The 21,060-nt window shown below is 34.2% G+C and overlaps 1 protein-coding gene across 3 annotated transcripts in view; it reads left to right on the top strand.

Annotated features, from left to right (window-relative positions):
- CNTNAP2 (contactin associated protein 2) overlaps positions 1-21,060 on the top strand; it is a 1,137,498-nt gene that overhangs the window by 605,275 nt on the left and 511,163 nt on the right. For all 3 annotated transcript variants that reach the window (XM_035319470.1, XM_035319471.1, XM_035319472.1), the window contains one exon: positions 17,366-17,515. In XM_035319470.1, the coding sequence (XP_035175361.1) occupies positions 17,366-17,515 (150 nt within the window). The remainder of the gene's footprint in view (positions 1-17,365; positions 17,516-21,060) is intronic.

The raw sequence follows: 21,060 nt of genomic DNA, 5'->3' as shown, positions 1-21,060 counted from the left end.
GTAAGTATGTAACAAGCCTTCTATAAAAATCACTTTAAACAAGAAAATCATTTTCCAGTTTTCAACAGTTCAAAAGTGTTTAAAATGTGTTTATCATTGCCTATTTGATCGATATCAACGCTATCATTGCCTATTTTAAAAGAACATTTTAGAGAAATTTTAAAAACAGGCTTGATTTCATATTCAGATTTCTTTATTTTTTTCTTAATTTTTTTGTAGCAACTTTTATATTGTTGCTATATTAAAGAGTAAGCTCATTTGAGATAATATCTTAAGTTTTTGCATTTTTTTCCTATTTTGTCACTACAGCAATAAATGACAATTCTAAAACTTCAAGATTTACATCATTTCAAAAAGATAGGCATTTCTTGCTATGCTGGCATTTCAAGAATGACAGCAAAGCCAATAGCTGTAATTTTTTTTTTTTTTTTCCTGTAAGGTGTATATGTTCTGTATAAGAACTCAGAAATGAAAATAAATAGGTTTTGTTATTTTTGCTTGTTTTGTTTTTGTTTTTATTATTATTATTATTGTTATTAATGTTATTATTATTGTTATTATTATTATTTTGTTTTCCCTGGGGAAATGAGTTGCTTGTCAGCAGATTCTCAAGAGCTAAAAGAATTTACTGAGGCTCTGAATGAGAATGCATACTCTGATATGACTTGGTCCCAACAGTTCCTCACAGATCTCCAGGCAACCAGTATGAGTATACTTGTCAGTAGCAGCCACTATTCCCTTTACAGTGAAAAAGTTCTTCTCAGCCATGTTTAACTGACAGTGTCACAAGGTCTTTAGCAACAGAGGACAGAATGATATATTACAATTCTGCTTATGAGCTGCGTAGGTCAATGATTTATCTTCATAAAATACTAGTGACAGCCTCTACTATGCATCAGAATGATGTTAACCCCAGTAAAGTATGATGCAAAGATAATATCTTCTCATGATTTATTGACTCTAGGTCTTAAAATTACTAATCATGCATATGACAGACCACCTGATGCATAAAATGCAACAAAAAATCTGCAATGAAGAATTATTATAGCAGTACAGTTCAAAATTCCTATCAAAAATATTTTTTGTGAGGAGTGAGATGAAATTTTCTGACCCTAAGAAATCTATATTTGCATTCATAATTTTTAATAAAAGCTGCAGAAAGGGGAAAAATGTTAAATATCTATGAGATATTAATCTCTCTGTTTTCAATTGTGGTCTATAAAACAACAACAAAAAAAAATAAAATAAAACGTGACTGAACATATATATATATATAAAAGATATCTCAGCTACTGATAATTCCTGATTGCATGCAGCAGTAATTTTTTTCCAGGTATCGGATGATCTTGGGAATATTTAATGAAAGTTTCATCATCTTCCTTTCCAACCTCCCCTCTCCCCCTGACAGGGAATTCTACTAGAAAAAGAATAAATTCATTAAATTATAAAGATATTTGTGAAGTAAAACATGGTAATCATGTAGCTCTTAGAACTGTGTAGTCAGTAAAAGCCTAAAAAAAGTTTTGAAATGTGTAATATTACTCAATTTGACTGTAAACTGTTGAACTGTTAGAATCTTTCATTATTCTCCCTAACAAAATGTCAGAAGTAAATAGAAAAGAACTCACTATCTATGAACAACTTTCAAACTTCAGCTTCAGTGTCTTTTGTAAAAATATTAAATACCTAGTTATGTACAACTTACAGTATTTCAAATTCATGGAGGAAAAGCTAATGTGTACCAGCTCCCTCTTCTCTGAGGAACAATGGGAAGGATGACAGTACAGTACCTCATCTAACAACTGCTGATCCTTCCACTCACACAAAGATCTACTGAAGTTATTGGAGCTGTGCTGCAACGCAGAAATGTGTTCCTATGGTGGCTGTGGCATAATTATTGCCTTCAGTAGTAGTGGTTCCAGTTTCTCATAAAATCAAAGTTTAGTTATTACCTCATACATTAAGGTACCTCTGGAGACCTTGCAAACTTGAATCACATTCTTCCTTTATATATACACGTGCAACTTCCATTCACTGTAGAAGTAGTTGCATATATGAAGCTATTGAATGTCTCTTTTGAATATACATGTTTTGCAATGATCAGACCCAGCCTTAATAGATATAATCATCTAGCAATATTTTTAATTAGGTGCCATTTACTGATACTATATTTTTTACTTAAGGACAAATATCTTTTTTAAAAAAAATATTTTTTAATTACATTCCATGAACAAACTGCAGACAAGTAAGATTTGATCTTATATGATAATAGCAGTTGAGGATTTTGCAAAATCAAGTCTTCGAGTGTCACGAGAAATAACAGAAATAACTTTTTTGTTTTGTTTTGTTTTGGAATGCAGATTTTCTGGCAGAAAACTGGCTTCTTTCTGTTTGGAACGTCAACTGCATACCTAAAACATTAGTCTGATACAACTGTCTTTGCATGATTTGACCAATAAATATTATAATTATTTGTATAATACATATTAGTTAAGTTCTTTCTGGTATTATAGGTAAGGTAAGAGGGACGGTTTGGATTTCATTTTTAAAGTAGTAAGGCTTGATTCAGATTCAGCAGCACTACTTTCTGAGTCATGTCTCCCATTTGTTGATTATCCTATCTTAGATGCACAATGTAAAGGGAAGTGCATATATTCATATTTTGTTTCTGTGAAGTAATGCAGCAGAAAGCTTTTATCTTCCAGAATTATTAAGGTTTCATTTTAATGTCAATTCTTTTCAGTTTCATTTATGGCAAAGGTGATACCTTGTGTCAGAGACCATTTTGCTTATAAGGTAGTGAATGAATTGGTTTGCTAATTTCTTTCTCAAAGCTTTCACAATGCATGGACTATTATGCACACATACAGGCCAGGAACTTACTAACCAAATGTACGAATAAACAGTGTTGTCTTTTGCTGTATTGGTGACTGTTCCTAGGACATAGCCCTGCTATACTTGTAGCAGCTTAGAATTAAGATTTTTATCTGCATTTTCATTCCACGGTATTTTTCCTTTGTTGGGATTTTTTGTGATAGTTGAAATATAGTTTATTTAGTAACTAAAGGGTTGAAATATATGCACTTAAAAGTCTTTATAGAGGCAGCATTCATTGTATATTTGATATATGCATATTTTTAATATTTTTTATGCTGTACTACTGACTTCAAAAAAAAAAGGTGGGGGGGGGGGGGGGGAAAAGAAAAAAAAATTTGTCCAACCAAAAGGCCCACCTTTTTTTGTTCTTGTAAAAATTTAAAAATCAATTTTACTTTAAAAAAAAAAAAAAAAAAAAAAAAAAAGTAAGAATTTTCTGAATCTGGATATATTTAATTGTATACACTAAAAATCACTAGGTATTTCAGCCTATCTAGTGAAATAAAATTAGGGAAAAGTGGGGAAAAAAAACAAGAAAACAAATCCAAAAATTTTCAACATATTTCACTACCTTTTTTTTTTTTTTTTTTTTTTTTAAACCAAAAATTAAAAAAAAAAAAAGGTTTAGCATTAAATAAAATATCATTTTTCTTTAAAATAAAATAAAATAAAATAAAAGATTTGTTTTTTTCAAAATTTCAAGAAAATTAGTGAAACTAAAAATGCATTTTTTTCCCTTTCCCTTTCATGCTAGATATTAAGAATGAATTAAGTAATCTAAATGTCTGGTCAGGCAGAGTAATTATTATTTGTAATATTATTCTTTATCTGAAAATAAATACTTTGATATTAGACAATAAGAATGTCAGTTTTTGATTTTCCAAAAGGTTTTCTTCCGCAAGAGAAGAAATTTATTATAGCATACAATTTGCATGCACCTAGCCTTTTGCTGCTCACTCCTTTTGCACCTCTAGTGGGCTCCTTGTCCTTTTTTTATGTTGGCATTTCCCATTCCCTGAGATTGCCTGGTGGTGGGAAGGAGTCAGCCTCCTCTTTGACTCACAGCACAGTGCATTGGGTTGGCTGGTGGAGGGCAAATGGGGCCTCCTGAGGGCACCAGCAGAGGTCTGGCCAGAAAAATATGCCTGCACGTGCCCAGCAAGTGAGCATGGTAGTGCTTTTGCATGTGGGCAAGCAAGGCTGTGGGAGGCAGGCTGGTGAACAGACATGGAAATAGGCCCATTTCACAAGGAGACTGGGCAGAAATTTGTAATCAAGTGCTACCTTTCTGTCTCACTAGCAAATCTCCACCTCTGTTTTATGAAGATCCCTTGTTTAATTTATCTACAAATAGAATGTATTGGGACAGATTCAACACTTGAGAGATTCACTTCTCTATGTCCTTCTGGTGTGTTCACTTTGAGGAAAATGCACATCTGCCTCCATCTACTGTCCTAACTCAGGGTCCCATCACATCACGCTCCTAAACCTGTAGAATAAAATATTATATAATCTCATATCAGTTTTCAAAGTATTTATATTTCTGAAAAATAATTACTTGTAAGTGTGTACTTAGCAGAAAATTTGTCTTCATAGTTGTGACATAGTTATCTATGCACTGTGCATAGGTGTAGGAAGATATCTTCAAAATTGGTCTGTATATCTTTTTGCATGTTAGTATGTTGCTTTGCTTTTTTGTCATCCATTATGTTGAGGTGAGCATTAGAAATTAGTAATTAAAGGATAATAATTTAAGTCAGAGTTGTGAGGACCACAAGGGATAAAATACACACTTAACAGTTAAGAACAAGGCAATTTTATATACAAGACAGAGAATGAAATACTTATAATATTCCTACCTATGCCTACCAATTATGCATTTTTTTTTCCATTAGGCAAGGTTTTAAGGAGATCATACTGTGAATAAACTTTTAAAGAGGCTATAAAAATACAGTTTTCTACTCATATATAGGGGGAGAAAAATACTGAACAAGGGTCAAATTTACAAAACAAAACAAAACAAAAAATGACAGTTAAATTTACTTCAAGCTCAGGGGTATTAATTTAATAAAAGTTGATTCCCTCACTCACAGAACAGATTCAGTAATTATGAGTACAGTATGGCATATAAGAATTCAGTTGGGGGTGAATTATTTTGTAATGGAATCTGGTAGCATTTGTAACTAGGAAAAGATAATGCCTCTCCATTACAGTGCTTTTGATTATCACAGACTGGTAGGTGTGAAAGATATTGCAGTTCATCTAATTCAGCTTCCTAAAAAAATAGTGTTTTTCATATGCTAGCCTAAGATCTCAGCTGGTGCAGATGCACAGAGGTTCAGGACTTCAGCAGATGTGTTCTACTCAGGTTATTATTGTTGCAAATACCTCTCTGGTGGGATTAAACCCAGCTGAATTCCTTGTAGCTTAAGACATAATTGTTTGGATCTTTCATAAATGTTTCTGATATTTGAGACAGATAATTTAAATGTTGAATTGATAATATCACAATTCCATATCCTGTAGCCTCTCCATTAGTAGCTTGTGATACAGGTATGACAAGTGTGTCTGTGTTACATAGCACTTTATTTCTCCCCTGCCAGCTTTCCCAGTGTATTACTGGGCTATATTGACAGGGCCATCCTATTCCTGGCTCTCCTCTATTCCAGTAGGTATATTCTGTCTGGATTTCAAAGTTAGCATTTCTAGCACCCAGTACTGTAGCAATGCTCAGCTCTGATCTCACTGCTGTGCTGAATGATCCACTGCTGTTAGGCTATATTTGACATATCTTCCTTTCCTCTTTAATCATGTTTGCGCTTGAGTCATATTCTAGGAGTCTAGTGAAACTCTACTGAAATTAAGGGTTCATATAATGTTGCAGTAAGGAGCAGCAAAAGAAGTCAGTGTTTATTTGAAGAAGAGATTGTGTGACTCCTTTTTAAAGGGATAAGGTCTAGTCATTTTAAACCACACATTTCTCTTTGGTGAAAGGTGCTAATGAGAGGAAATGCTGCCATATTGAACTGTCAGGGAAACAAAGGAGCTGGACACATTTCTAAGTTTCTTTGCTCCTTCAAACTTCCTTTATGCTGAAAGGTTGCTTTCATTAGGTACTTCCTCCTAAATGAACACATGAAATACTCTAGGACAGCTCATTGATGGAGTCAGAGTACATGCTTCCTGCAGCATTTCTTCTTCCTTTGAAGTATAACTTGTGTCATCCAAAAGTAGTCTGAGGAAGGCAATATTAAGTAAAATGCAAAGCAGTCCTACAATACCTGCATTAACATTTTTGTTTTGTGGTTTTCTTAAAAAACAACTGCCTAAGGTCTGACCTTTATTGGGGCTCTCTTTGAAAAAGAGTATATTTTATTTTAAGTATACCTGTTACTGTGCCAGTTTTCCTTAACAAAGAAAATATAATATATAAAAAATATTTTTAGTTAGTAAAGTGGATCAACTGAAGCAATCATTATATTAATACTTGACTCTGTGTCACTAAGAACTTTATTCTCTGGGTTTTGTTTGATTGTTTTTCTGCTGGTTTTCTGTTTTTTTTTGTGGTTTAATCCTGCAGGCATCTAAGCACACAGCTGCTCACTTTCTCAGTGGGATGGGGGAGAGAATCAAATCAAAACAAAACAACAAACAACAACAACAACAGGGTAAAACTTGGGTTGAGATAAATATGGTTTAATAGAACAGAGAAGGAAGGGGAAAGAAGAATACAAAGTAAAGCGATGCAAAAGGCAATTTTTCACCACATTGCTGACCGTGCCCAACCAGACCCTAAGCCGCTGCCCCTTTGCTTCCCACCCTCCCCCTCCTTATTGGCCAACCTCCAAGTTTTATTGTTCAGCTTGGTGTTACATGGTTGTGAAATATCCCTTTGGCCAGTCCGCATCAGTTGTCCTGGTTCTGTCCCCTCCCAGCTTCTTGTGCACCCCCTGACCTGCTCACTGACAGGGCAACATGAGAAGCTGAAAAGTCCTTGACTGCTCTGCAACACTAAAGCACTGCTCTGCAACAACTAAAACATCAGTGTGTTACCTACATTATTCTATTCTCAAATTCAAAACACAGCACCACAACAGCTACTGGGAAGGAAATTAACTCTATCCTAGAGGAAACAGGGACATTGGTTTTGAAGGTTTTAACATAAATAGAAAACTAATCTGTCCCAGTAAATACATGATAATGCTGGGGCAAATATATTCTTCTTGGGGCAGGGAAATGAAACTGACTTTTTCCGTGCAGTAGTTCTAGTAACTTGGAGACCGATATGGTAGGGCAGTGTTTCTATCACTTTTATTTATTTATTTATTTATTTATTTTCTTAAGGCTTTTGATAGAAGAAAACAGATTGATTTCTTTTCAAATCAAGATCCTGATATACTCAGGAAATGCTTTCTCTGTTTCAGACTCTGGCTATGTTTGCAGTAGACAAGAAGAGCAGCATGACAGAAATGGATCTGCAATGCAGAACAGTTCATGTAGAGACCTGAGTGTCTCTGCAATGTCATTTACACACTAGAGATTGAAGCTTATTAGTTTGGACTTAGTTTCATATGAACAAAATATAGTTCTTGGGCTTTGAAACTGATACTAATACAATACAGGTTCCACTAAGCAGGACAGCTGGATATGCTTCACATTCATACTGTAGCAACAGACTAAAAACTAAACATGTTTTACTACTGCAGGTAAACCTCCACCAACACCTCTACAGGTTCATGGTTTATGTACAGAAATGCCTTTATGCAGTTCTGCTGTGTGGAACTCACTCCTTTTCCTTATGGCTGCAAAACAAGTCTAAAGCAAGGTGAAGTCCAACCTCAAGCTGTTATTAATAGAGTCTTGACTACAGCATGGACAGGACTTTAAGAAAAAATCAGTCTACAGATGTAACATTAACTAGTTTTGGCAGTCAATAATTATATTTGGAGTATTCAAACTAAAGAATAAATGTATTAATTTAGTTAGAGTTTAATGAAATACAGATCATGAAAAAAGACCTATTGATTGGTCATTGGTATTTCCTAAGTAGTATGTTCCCATTTAGGGTGTTTGTTTGTTTGTTTCTGATGGGGAGCAGTGGTTTGTTTTTTCTACAGTTTGTACGTCTATGACGCAGCAATTTAGCTAAATCCTTATAAAAAGTGTTATAGTTTAGAAGAAAGTTGAGTTTTTCTACTGTTATCTGAGGCATATGTACAGTGACAATAAAAAGATTTTTTAAAAAAAAAAAAAAAAAAAGATATTTTTGTAATAGGATTAAGGCATAAAAAGGCTTGCTATGTGAATTTCCTTTCAGAATATCTTGTGCCTAGAGCTTTGTGTATCTTCTAAAGTAGAGTATAATGAAAGTGTTACAGGTGCTGATTTAAAAGTATGGCTAAATGAGCAACATTAATCTGTTTTGGTGTACCACAAGTAAGGTGATGAAACAAGACCAACTCTTCCCCCTTCATATGCTTCAAGCTCTCAAGTTATGCATAGATGACTGCTAGAAAATGTGCACTAAAATACCTATTCACGTGTCTGAGACATATTTAGATGTCAGTTTGACAGCGTACTTGAATGCATTCTCAGCTTTTAAACCCTTGAGTAATCTCCTACCTAAGCACGATTTAAAATATTCTTGTTGATTTGAAGCCATCATTAGGAAGTTTAACTCAAAGCAAAGTTACATTTGCTTTTTGTCATTGGTCAACAAATGTCAAATTACCTGGAGTAAACATGGAGTTATTTTCTGCTTTTTGCATCTGCTTACCATCATAGCTTTCCCTGCCAAGTTCTGTTTTGTTTGTAATTAAATATTCTGTTTAAGCAAAAGTAAAAGTGTTCCAGTGGGGCACCTGTGGGAAAATCTAGGGAAATAAGAATTAGTCTATTCTCCTTGTTACTGAATAATTCAGCACTATGAAACAAGAAGATACAGATTCACTTTCCCTCTTCTGTCTACAATATCTAGTTATTTTATTTTTATGTTATTTGTTTGGCATGAATGTGCAAAGAATAGGTACTTTATAGGTAAGGGAACTTGATTAGTTCAAAGATAAACAAAGTAAAGTAAGTTACATGCTGTATTCTTTTCACAATTTAGCTATCTAGATAGTAAATATATAGTAAAGCTTATAAACAATTGTAGTTATACAGATGGGCTGCAAATTCAGAAAGGTATCCTCCCTAAAAGCTAAAGAAATTATATTTAATATGGATAAATGTGATATAGTAGTTATAAAACTATTAAGATGAACAGGAAAGCCCTGGTTAGCTCATTTGAATCAGAATATTACTATGTAAATAAATATAAGTTATGAAAATAATAATCTAGTGCACAATCACATCTGGCAAGTCACTGTAAAAACATAAAATGAAGTTAAAAATTTATGAGTATAATGCTGTTTATTTGTTTAAATTTGCAAGGCAAAAAAAAAAAAAAAAAAGAAAAACAAAAAAAACTTGAAGGTTTTTATATGAAATGTGTATGCTAGATAAAGAAAAGTTAAGTTACCAGTTTCAGTAATTTAAATTGAAACCTAAGAATAGACTTTTAATTAACATGCTTGTGGTTTTAAGTAAAGAAGGAAAGTAGATTGTGTTCTATATACTCTTACTGATGTAGATAACTATTTTTGACTTGGTGATATATAACTTGGATATGATCCACAGATCTGTATATCAATTATAATGTTGTCAGTTAAAAATAGATAAAGCTAGATGCTGACCTGGAAAGAGTTTTGAGGAATTAAGGAACAGTTATGCTAAATAATCTATGTGTGGCCATAGCCTATTTCTTAGTAACTAATCCTGGAGTCATTTGTTGAGATGATTAACATTCAGCATGTACAAAATCCTGTACAATTCCAGGGCACCAGATTGCTTGATATTGTCTTGACATAGACTTGAATATGTGGACAGTGGAAAAACATGTATTTGTCCATTAGCAACAGCATTCTTTCTGTGAGATGAAACAGATACAGAGATTCCAACTTCCAGGTGTATATATTTTCATACCAAAGTCACAATAACACTACTATTTTATTTTTTTCCCCCAAGAATATAGATTATGAGAAGAGCAGTCACAGGAAGGGAAAAAAGCGTGTGCTTGTAAAGCTAAAATTGGTTCAGCAAATTCATGAGATTCTGCAAGTATCTAAGATTAGAATTTGCAAAATGTTTTTTTTTTTTTTCTTGTCATTGAAATGCAAATGCATCTTTTTATCTGTTTTTATTAGCTTTCAGTATATGTCAGAACAAAAAAAATCATTACAAGTTTGACCATTATTTGCCAGGTTTATGGTCCATTTCATTGAAATCGCCAGTTGTCAAGCCTCTTATAGGAACAGGACTGAATGCCCTGACTGAATGTCTGCAGCATTGCAGTCATATATATTCACTTTATTTTCTGTTCAGCATTGAACAGTATCAACTATGGAAATAGTAAAATGACCTAGTATTTTTCTCTGTTGTTGTTGTTGTTTTGTTTTGTTTTATTGTTGATGGTGGATTTGTTTGTTTTTTTGTTTTTTTTTTTTGTCTTTTTTTTTTTTTTTTCATTTTTAATATATATTTAAACAAGGCTACAGTCATATTTAAATCTAAATCTTGGAATCATAGAATAGAATCATAGAATATCCCAAGTTGGAAGAGACCAATAAGGATCATTGAGTCCAGCTCCTGGCACCAAACAGGTCTACCCAAAAATTCAGACCATATGACTAAGAGCACAGTCCAAACACTTAAACTCCGACAGGCTTGGTGCAGTGACTACTTCCCTGTTCCAGTGCACAACAACCCTCTCAGTGAAGAACCGCTTCCTGATATCCAGCCTGAACCTCACAGCTTCACTCCAGACCCGTGGGTCCTATCACTGTTCACTAGAGAGAATAGATCGGTGCCTGCCCCTTCACTCCCCCTCGTGAGGAAGCTGTAGACCATGATGAAGTCTCCCCTCAGCCTCTTCTTTTCTTTGGCTCAACAGGCCAAGTCACCTCAACTGCTCCTCATACGTCTTCCCCTCTAGGCCCTTCACCATCTTCATAGCCCTCCTTTGGACACTCTCCAACTGTTTCACGTCCTTTTTGTACTATGGTGCCCAGGACTGCACATAGTTCTTGAGGTGAGGCCACACAGCGAAGAGCAGAGTGGGACAATCACTTCCCTTGACTGACTAGCAATGCCAAATCTTCACCTTTTCTTTGCCATTAACTTAAAGAGAAAACTCAGTATAAATAAAATGTCACTGAGGGGCAAAAACTTGTCATGTTCATAATAACAGATCTTAAAATTCCTCTAAAATACCTCTGGACTTATATGTGAGGACAAAATTTGTCATAATTGTTTTGGTTTTGCTGGAAAATGGTTTTACACCATTAAGGTCCCTTTGAGGACTTCATTTGCTACTAACATAGATTTCTGATCATTTGGATAGCTTAAAAATGAATAAATTAAAAAAAAAATAAAATAAAAGACTTTTCTGAATCATATCCTGAAAAATAATTATATAATTAGTTTATTCTATAAACTATCTAAAGCATTACCATTGCAATAGCTATGGATTTGTCTTTCCAGTTTAAAATATATATATATATATATATATTTATCTAAACACAGAAAAGCACAGCTCTTGAAATAAGATCCTGTTTTGTTGTTGTTGTTGTTGTTGTTGTTGTTGTTTTTTGTTTGTTTTGTTTTGTTTTTTTCAATTGACTATCAATACACTAAATACTATGTATATGAACACAAGTGAATGTTTCAAAATATTATTGGCTCATTTTCTTATAGTCAGAAATCCTGGTACAAAGTTGTACTGAATTAGTGAGAGGTTAGGTAGAAATAGCAACTAGAACACCCTCTTTAGATGAAACATGATGTCTGGCTAAAGTGAAAGAATTTGCAGTCAAATCACTTCCTCTGTCTTCTGCTTCAGACAGAGCAGGTCTTGCCATCAGCACAGAAACTTTGAACAGACTTCAGGATTTCTGGATTGCAGGAAATCCACACAGCTATTGCTGATTACCCAAGAAAGCCTCCTTGTTTCTAGCACCTCTGAGGTTTGTTTGTGTATCTGCATCTTGTTCTGTTCAGCTGTCTCCAGGTCTCCTGAATAGAATTTATAAGAATTTATTCCTAGGTTTCATCTCCCAATAGAATTTACAAGAAATTACAGCATAAAATATTCACTACAGCAGTAAAAACTAAAGAGGTATGTGCAGCAGCATAGTCTCACATTGCTTCAGTGCTTCATAGAGTGCTAACGATACTATTCTTTCTGTGTCTTAAACATTAAATCTCTTAACTGAATTTTAGATATTGGTCATATCAAAATTATGACAAGGTTCTGTTCTGATGTAGCAAATGTTATGCTGTTGACTTCAGAAGAATTATGTCCATTTATATTAGCGGACGATAATCTGGCACTCATTAGTAACTAATAATTGTGTCGGTAACTTTTACAGGAAGATTTTATTTCACAAGATTAATTGTTGAAGAATTTAATATTTTTGCTACTACAGATTTCTTCAAGACAGCTCAAACAGATGTTATCTACATACATTGTCTATTATGTATTAAACTCTTGTAGTTTTAGGTATTCATTAATACAGTCCTTCCTCCATGTCTGTAATAAGCAAAACATCTGTTTCTTCTTGTTCAATCAAAGTGCTTACCTCAAGAGTCCTGCTTTTAAAATAATATAATTTAAATAGAAATCTGAGATAGGGAGAATGTATTTCATTAACATTTTAAAATTTGCATATGAAACCAGCTTTTCCAGAAATCAGCAGGGAATTTTTGGTGCTAGCAGTATGTATTTCTTTTTTTTTTTCCCCCTCAATTTGTATACCAGAAATCTGCAGTAAGATGAAATGAATGCAAATAAATATATGTATCAGCTCAGATAAGACAGATTAAACTGTAATGAGAAATGATCATTTTGAATTTGGATGTTCTCCATTACATACTTAAAAACAGAAAATTCTTTAATGGAGCCATATTCTATTCTGAATATTCAATCTTTGTTTGCAGAAAAATGTTTTTTGTTTTTTTTTTTGTTTGTTTGTTTGTTTGTTTGTTTTTTAAGTCTAAACAGAAATAATTCTGCTGTACATATAGGGCATGTAATAAAATATTACAATAAAAATAGGTCATGCATCTATACAAACTTATCCTCTATGGGACCATATGCTATGAATCACAATAACTAAGTCCCTGCAACAGAGCATTATCACATTAAGAAAAGGAAATTGACACTACTGGCTCTAAAACACAGGCATATAAAACAGATAAAGTGTGGCAGAGAAAAAAAGTGTTCTTACTTACACCAGTGGGGAATGCTGTTCTGTAAACACAATAATTAGGACTCACTGAGAGATGACGACTAATCTTTATTATCATCCATCAGTAAAATTATCAATAAAAAGTTTCATAAGCAAATGCAAAATTGTGATGGAATTTTTGTGCCAACTTTGAGACGGAAGAGTTGGGAACATTACTGTCATATTGTAAAGCTCCATGAGGATGGTTAATATATCTAGGTAAGAAGAAGACAGTCTTAACTTGTCATTTTAAAGTCAATAAAGTGCAAAATGCAAAAATAGATACAGTATGATCTTTCAGCAACCAGAAGAAACAATGCTAACTTATAGAGGTAAATAAATTTAATACAGTGCTTCTCCAATCATGCCTCTAACAGGCAGTTTAAGGCAGCAGTGTGTCTCCTTATTATACTTTGATAAATGCTGTGCACACAAAGTTATGTCTGCATGGCATTAGACTTTGCTGGTAACCTGTAGCTCTCCTCATGCTTTGATTTCCATTCGATCTGCTCAGCTGATGCATCTGCATTGCTGTTTCACCTCCCCCCTGCCTGGTTCTTTCCGTAAATCATTGCATTATTCATTTTTTTTTAGAGTCGTGGTAGTGAGCTTGTGGTGCCGGCTGGGGAGCAGGGCTTTAGTCACCCCCAGCAACTCCTCTGTGCTGCCCCCTTCCTCCTCACACCCCTCCCCTGCTCCAGCCTGGGCTCTCCAGGGGCTGCAGGGCAAGCTCTGCTGGACGCCTGGAGCACCTCCTCCCCTGGCTGCTCACAGATCTGCTTCTCGCACTCCTTTCCTCACTGCTGGGCAGCATTTGGCCCTTGCTGAGCTCCACTCTCCCCGAAGAGCCCACCCGTGGCCAAGGGGCTCAGCCGGGCCGTGTGGTGGAGCCGCTGGAGCCAGCATGGGGCAGCCCAGGCCTCACCTCACAGAGTGGCCTGGCAGCCCCCTGAAACAGCCTGGGCACCTGCACCCAGTGTTGTATGTATATTTATATCTAATTCTGTTTAAATGGGCTGAAAAGTTAACAATCTCAGAAAAATTATCAAAGCATGAAAAGAAGTGCTCATAAAAGTGGGAAAAGTGAACTTTTTTGAAGAGACATTTTCAGTGTAAATACATCAGACAACGCTGAAACATCAGTACAGAACCAGGAGAAAACTAGTGGCATTTCAGTACTTTTGGGAGACAGACATATTTAGAAGAACTCATTAGAAACGTGACATAATTCTCTAGTTACAGTTTGTCAAGGTACCAAAGCTTATCCTTTGATATAATATGAATTGTTGTACAAGTTACGCTGATGCATTTTATTTTTTTCTCCTTACAGACTAGTGTTTTGTTTCTTCAATATTCCCCTTTCCAAGGAATGCTTTAAACATACTTCCCTGTAGACTCATGAATGAATGACCTGTGCTACCATTTTAATCCCTTGTGTTTTAATAGCAAAGATTTAATTTTGTCCGGAAGTCTCTACTCATTGTTATTGAGTTCAGGGCAACAACGTTCAGGGCAACAATGTTCAGGGCAACAATTTGATAAAAACTGAAAATGATTTTTTTTTTTTTTTTAAAGATAGGTCATCTTAAGATGGAAAATGAGGATTCTATGATTTAATAAACTTCAGTTGTAATAGAATAAATATGCTGTCAAAATTTTGTCTTGGAACTCTATAAAATAGCATATCTTCTTCCTTTTCCTTTCTGAGTTTATCCATAGAAAATAATTTTATGTTGGTTGAAATAAAGTGTTTTTTCTGTTTCTTATTTGCTTGCCAAATATAATGAAAATAAAAAAGCAGCTCACAAATGGAAATAAAGCTTTCCTCATGTTTAGTATATTAGCTCTTTCATCTCTTCCTACACTAGATTGAATAAGCTTTGGCAGAAACATTTCTTACTGATACATTTTTAAGAGGCATATGCCACTTTTATTCACACTAATAAATATTCCAGGAATATTCCAATATATAACAGCTTCTGTGTTGTAGCAGTACTTGATCTTGTATCTTAAACACATAGAAGCATGTGAAAAAAAAATATAAATAAATAATAATCATTAAATATCTAGGTATACCTGTTTGCCATTAGCATTATTCCTTGTTCATAGATGACACTCCTTAGAATATTTTGAAATTTTGTCTTCCATTATACTTCTGCATATATTACACACCCCATTTAATTTCAGAAACAGCATATTGCGTTACACTGTGGTTTATTTTGGCAGAATTTTCATAAATGACTTGGATGTAGGACTAAAAGGTGTATTGAGTAAGTTTTCCTATGATACTGATTTGGGAGGAGCTGTTGATTCTGTTGGGGGTAGAAATGTCTTGCAGAGAAATCTTGAAAAATCAGGCAGCTGGGCAACTGGCAACAATCTTAAGTCTAACAAAAACAAGTGCTGGATTTTGCACATGGGAAGGGGCAACACTAGATATAGGTACAGACTAGAGGATGACAGGCTGGAGAGCAGCCCCTCAGAAAGGGATCTGGGCATTTTGGTTGACAGCAAGTTGAATAAGAGTTGCATGCCCTGGCAGACAAAAGGACCAACTGTGTCCTGGGGTGCATCAAGCACAGCATTACTAACTGGTGGAAGGAAGTGATTGTCCCTCTCTACTCGGCTGGTGTGGTCTCACCTTTAATACTGTGTGCAGTTTGGGGTATCATGGTACAAAAATGACTTAAAACTATAAGACAGTGTCCAAAGGAGGGCTGCAAAAATAGTGAAGAGCAGCTGAAGTCACTTGAACTGTTCAGCCTGCAGAAGAGAAGACAGAGGGGAGACCTCATGGTAGCCTACAGCTTCCTGAAAATGGGAAGCAAAATGGGAAGCAAATATTATTATTTTTTCACATGCTTCTATGTGTTTAAGATACAAGATCAAGTACTGTTACAACACAGAAGCTGTTATATATTGGAATATTCCTGGAATAGATGCTGGGCTCCTCTCTGGTGACCAGTGATAGGATACAAGAGAATGGCATGGAGTTGAGACAGGGGAGGTTCAGGATGGATATTAGGAGAAAAGGTTCTTTATTGAGACAGTGATTGGGTTCTCTATGGAAGTGGTCACAGCACCAAGTCTGCTGAGGTTCAAAGAAGCTTTTGGACAATGTTGTCATACAAATGGTCTGATTATTGGGTGTTCCTGTGTAGACCTAGCAGTTGGATTTGATGATCCATGTAGATCCCTTCCAATATTCCAGATTCTAGGATTCTAGGATTCTAAGGTACACCTTGCCAAGGTGAAAGCACCTTTATCTAGGTGGAGGAAAAATGTTGTTTTAAAGAGGTGCCATGATTTGGAATTTGCTTTTACTGGAGTATTTGCTACTTATTTGCTGACATCACCTAACCTACCTGCAAAATAATGATGGGAACAAATCAATACTCTTGCTTATCTTAAATGCCAGCTTAATATGCTGGGCAAAATAGCTTCCTGACACGTGCTGAAGACAAGGAAACAATATTTAAGTCCTTTTTTTTTAAAAAAAAAAAAAAAAAAAAAGTGAATGGACAGATCCATGTACATCAGTGCTGTCAGTATAGAATGATGCTCCCCTAAGATTCTTTTGTTTGGTAGACATTTGTTGTTTTTGTAATGGCTTTTTGACTAATGACCCATCTCAATGAGAGCATTACTGGTGAACTCGTTCCACATGAGTCTTTTCCTTTCCTCTTTTTTTCTTTCCTTTCTACTGGAAATATCTGGCTTTTGATAGAGTCAGCAATCAGAAGCATAATGTGCCCTGTGTGGCCTTGTTACTGGCTATAATTAAATGGTTTAATCAATGTATTTTCCTTTTAAACTTGGTCATAGACACAATTAAGAGATATTCCTCACTAGTAAAATATGGAATATGGCCTTTTGATGGATACAAGATGGTGAGCGATAACACGTATATTTAGAAATAATTATACCTGAAAAATGGACAGTTTTGTAGATGCAAGACTTGTATTTAAGATTTTATTATTATTATTATTATTATTGTAATAATTACTTTAAAATAGCACTTCGTTATCACACTAAAATTAATTCATTTCTGAAGTAGGCTTCATTGGTAATTACATTATGAGCTTGGGAGAGACACACTAACCACTTACAGATAATAAATGTTGCACTAAGTACAATATTCCAATGTTTTCTGTTCTTTATAGGCTCTGGTCTCAATGATGGGCAGTGGCATGAAGTTCGATTCCTAGCTAAGGAAAATTTTGCTGTTCTCACCATTGATGGAGATGAAGCTTCAGCTGTGCGAACAAATAGCCCTCTGCAAGTTAAGACTGGAGAGAAATATTTATTTGGAGGTAAAAAAAAATAAAAAAAAAATATCAGAACAAATATCTGCTTACAGTTCAGTTCTCTTTTAAAATGGCTAGGTGCTGCTTGTAAAAAAACAAACAAACAAACAAACAAAAAAAAGCATAATACTAAACTTTATTTTACTTTTAAGAATCCTTTACACCTCCTTGTCCTTGAAAAAAAAAAAAAAAAAAAAAAAAAAAAAAAGAAAAATAATGTGCAACAGATAATCCAGTTTGAAGTGATTTCCCAGATCTTCCCTGAATATTTCAGAGACCATTCTCTGAACTGGGAACTTTCTAATATTAGTAGTTGAGATATTAGTTATTATATTTGTATTTCTAGCCAGGTTTGTTTTAAACATCCAATTCAGCAATTACTTGCAATCTTTGTTCAACCAGAATTCTCTGTGAGCGCAAATGCTAAGATCAAAAAAAGAGTTGTAAGCTGTACCTTTGAAGTGTTCCACACATGTGAGGTTGCACATTAAACCTTTAGACAGAGAACACAAATTTTGAAAGTAGAAAGTTTGAAAGTTGAAAACTGATTTTTTCAAACACGGCTAATCAAAATAAAATGCAAATGTAGTACTATAAATAGTCTTAACAAGCAATAGAAATGTTATTGAGATATGAAGTACTGTAAGTAGAAAGGGAAAGAATCCTTTCAAGGTTATTCTCATTTCATTATCTCCTATCAGTTAAATCATTAAAAATACACTTGGAAATTAGTGTTTAAATAATGTTACAAACTAACATGGCTAATTAAAAATAGATTCTAATCTTGCAGATACTGATAGTACACTTCCAGGAAACACTGTAGCAATGATGATAATGCAGTCTAAGACAAATATTACCAGTTTAAAGTTTATCTGTCAGAAAAGGTAAACATCTCTGTTGCTGCAACATCCATCTTTTTCAATGTCCTTACAATATCCTTAAGTCAGCTAATATCCTGAATAGGTTCTTCTCTCTCTCTCTCTCTTTTTTTTTTTTTTTCTTTTTTTTTTCTTTAGCATGTGGACTCTGATAAAAATTCCTCCTTCATAACCAATTGCAATGTGTTAAAGCCTTTTAATTTTCTCATCTAAATACAGTGCTATCACTTTGTCAGAACCGTCTAAGACATTCAGATTAAGTGAAGTTATTAAGCATACACAGAACAAAATGAAAAGAGATGCCATACATACCTTCAGTGTTATTCTGTTAATTTTGATAGGCAAACTCTCCAGAACACTATTGCATTTCTGGAGAGACACTGAGAGAGATTTTTTTATGAAATGCCTTTTCTCTCTTTGCCTTGTGAGGGATAGATTGTGTAGTTTCTCCAGGGATTTTTTTTTGTATTCTTTTCTAAGTTAAATTGCAGTTTGCTTTTTTGTAATTTCAGTTGGATTCTGAAATCTGAGCTTGAAGTTTTTGGCCTGTACTTTATAATTCCACCATCCTTCATAAAAAAGTGTACATGTAGAAGTTTTAGTGTGATATGCAAGTTAATCATGAATTCTCTGAAGTGTCATTTCTACATCTGTTCACTAAAATGTGTGGTTCCTTTGCATAAGCTATGTTTTTTGTTTGTTTGTTTTTGTTTGTTTGTTTTGTTTTATTTTTTGTTGTTGTTTTCCTCATTATCTTTTATAACCTGAAAGCTCTTCTAAAAATATATCAAAAGGATAACATTGTCCTAACCTTCATATCCCCTTTTATTTCTAAATAAGTCTGCATTTGTGACACTGCACTTTTACATTTTAACTGTCTCAAGCTGTGAATTTGAGAATTTCCAATTTAGATCTGAGGAACCCATTTATCTTGGTATAATCCCATAAACATTCCTATATGCATATACAAGTTTTTTATTTTGCTATATATATCTGTTCATTAGAAATCGCTTGCATCTTAGTCTTCTGCATTCATATTAGCTACTTAATCTTTGTATTCACAATCTTCATTTTATGATGTTAAAGTATTGTTCTTCTATTTCCTTCTATATTGTATGTGTTCCTCCTTATATTTTTCTATATTAGCATTCCAATTTATGGTTGCTAATAAATAATACTTCCAAGAAAAGGATGAAGAAGTGAGAAAAGTTGGGAACTTCAAACCTTTGTAAAACTTCATAATTGTCATCAAAGAAAGGGTATTCATTAGTTTCATTAAATTTAAAGGTAAGTTCAGATAACAATCTGTCAAATACTTTTTTTTCTGCAAATATGCATAAGCGGTTAGGGAAGGGACAACTGCCTCTTGAATTCAGAGGTTCACATATTTGTTTTTGTAAACTGCTGTTGGCAGATGGCTAGCAAAAAGATTTGTCAATTCTTTGACAATTGTCAATTTTTTGACAATTATAAATTTTCACTATGAATAGAAATCCAGAGGTTTCTTTGATCTGGGTATAATAGTTAAGGGTATTATGACTATTAAAACTGCATATTAAAATTCAAATATTTGTGACAAATGCAAAAGTTAACTGACAATCTTTAAATATAGCAATGTTATGATATTCATCCCATCTCAATGTTATATTTCCTGATCTTACAAAATACTGAGAAAGCTCAGTCCATTAAATATATGTTTGGAGGTTTTGTACAGCATTTCTAGAATTCTTTGAATGCATGTACTCTTCTGATATTAATTCTCCTATTTCATCCTTGAAAGGGATATCACATGTATGGAAATGCTGTGTTCTCCAAATTTTCCATTACACTGACTTCAAAATAAGTGTCTCTATTTATGTTATGGTCTCCTGATGTCAATATAGCAAATACATACTATATGCAGTGGCATTGTCTTTGCTGAACAAAACTTTAATGGTTGCATTTCAGCAATGCAGTGCAATATTGCTGCAAGTATACCTTGGAGAATTTAAAGAGAAAAGTAAAATAGGTAGTGCTTCAAAGTAGTAAGGCAAACATTAGATAGACTGATTCTTTGAAGAAAACTACAGCTTTTACCATAAGTGAAATATCACAGACTTCACAGTGATGTCTGAAAAAATTGTTCATTTGATTCATAGCATTTTGACGAGAACTTGATTGTGATTAAGTCCTACATAACAATATAAATAAATAGGGGAATGTAGAGACCCAGGATGGTTGTAAGTTTCTTTTTGGCATAAGAAATTTTAGAACAGGCAGGAACAAGCCTGTAAGTCAGAGTTCTCCCTCTCTCTGTACATGCATCTGGGTAGAGTAAGGGGAAGTTGAATATGGTGTAGACACTGAATGGATTAACAAGAGTATCTGGTTTGGACATGGAGAAGTATACCGGACCTGTAATTTTCAGCAGTCTTTACCTTTTGGAGAAAGCAGACCTGACTGACAGTGTCTGAAATCACACTCAGAACTTATTCCTAAATGTGTTCCAGTTATTCCTCAATTTGTTCCTTTATTTGCACAGAAATGCTTGTTGTTGACATGTTGTTTTACAACATGTACAGTAATTAATATTTGAATAAAGGAGATGTGTAAATCAGAATCTTTTGTGATTTATTCCCTCAGAACTAGTTTTGAAACTTTTACAGTTTTAAAACACAGCAGTAAATCATAAGA

The sequence above is a fragment of the Oxyura jamaicensis genome, chromosome 2, assembly GCF_011077185.1.
Source record: "Oxyura jamaicensis isolate SHBP4307 breed ruddy duck chromosome 2, BPBGC_Ojam_1.0, whole genome shotgun sequence".
NCBI classification, from domain to species: Eukaryota; Metazoa; Chordata; class Aves; order Anseriformes; family Anatidae; genus Oxyura; species Oxyura jamaicensis.
The sequence above is the reverse complement of the archived record's forward strand: the minus strand, read 5'-3'. Positions and strand labels throughout refer to the sequence as shown.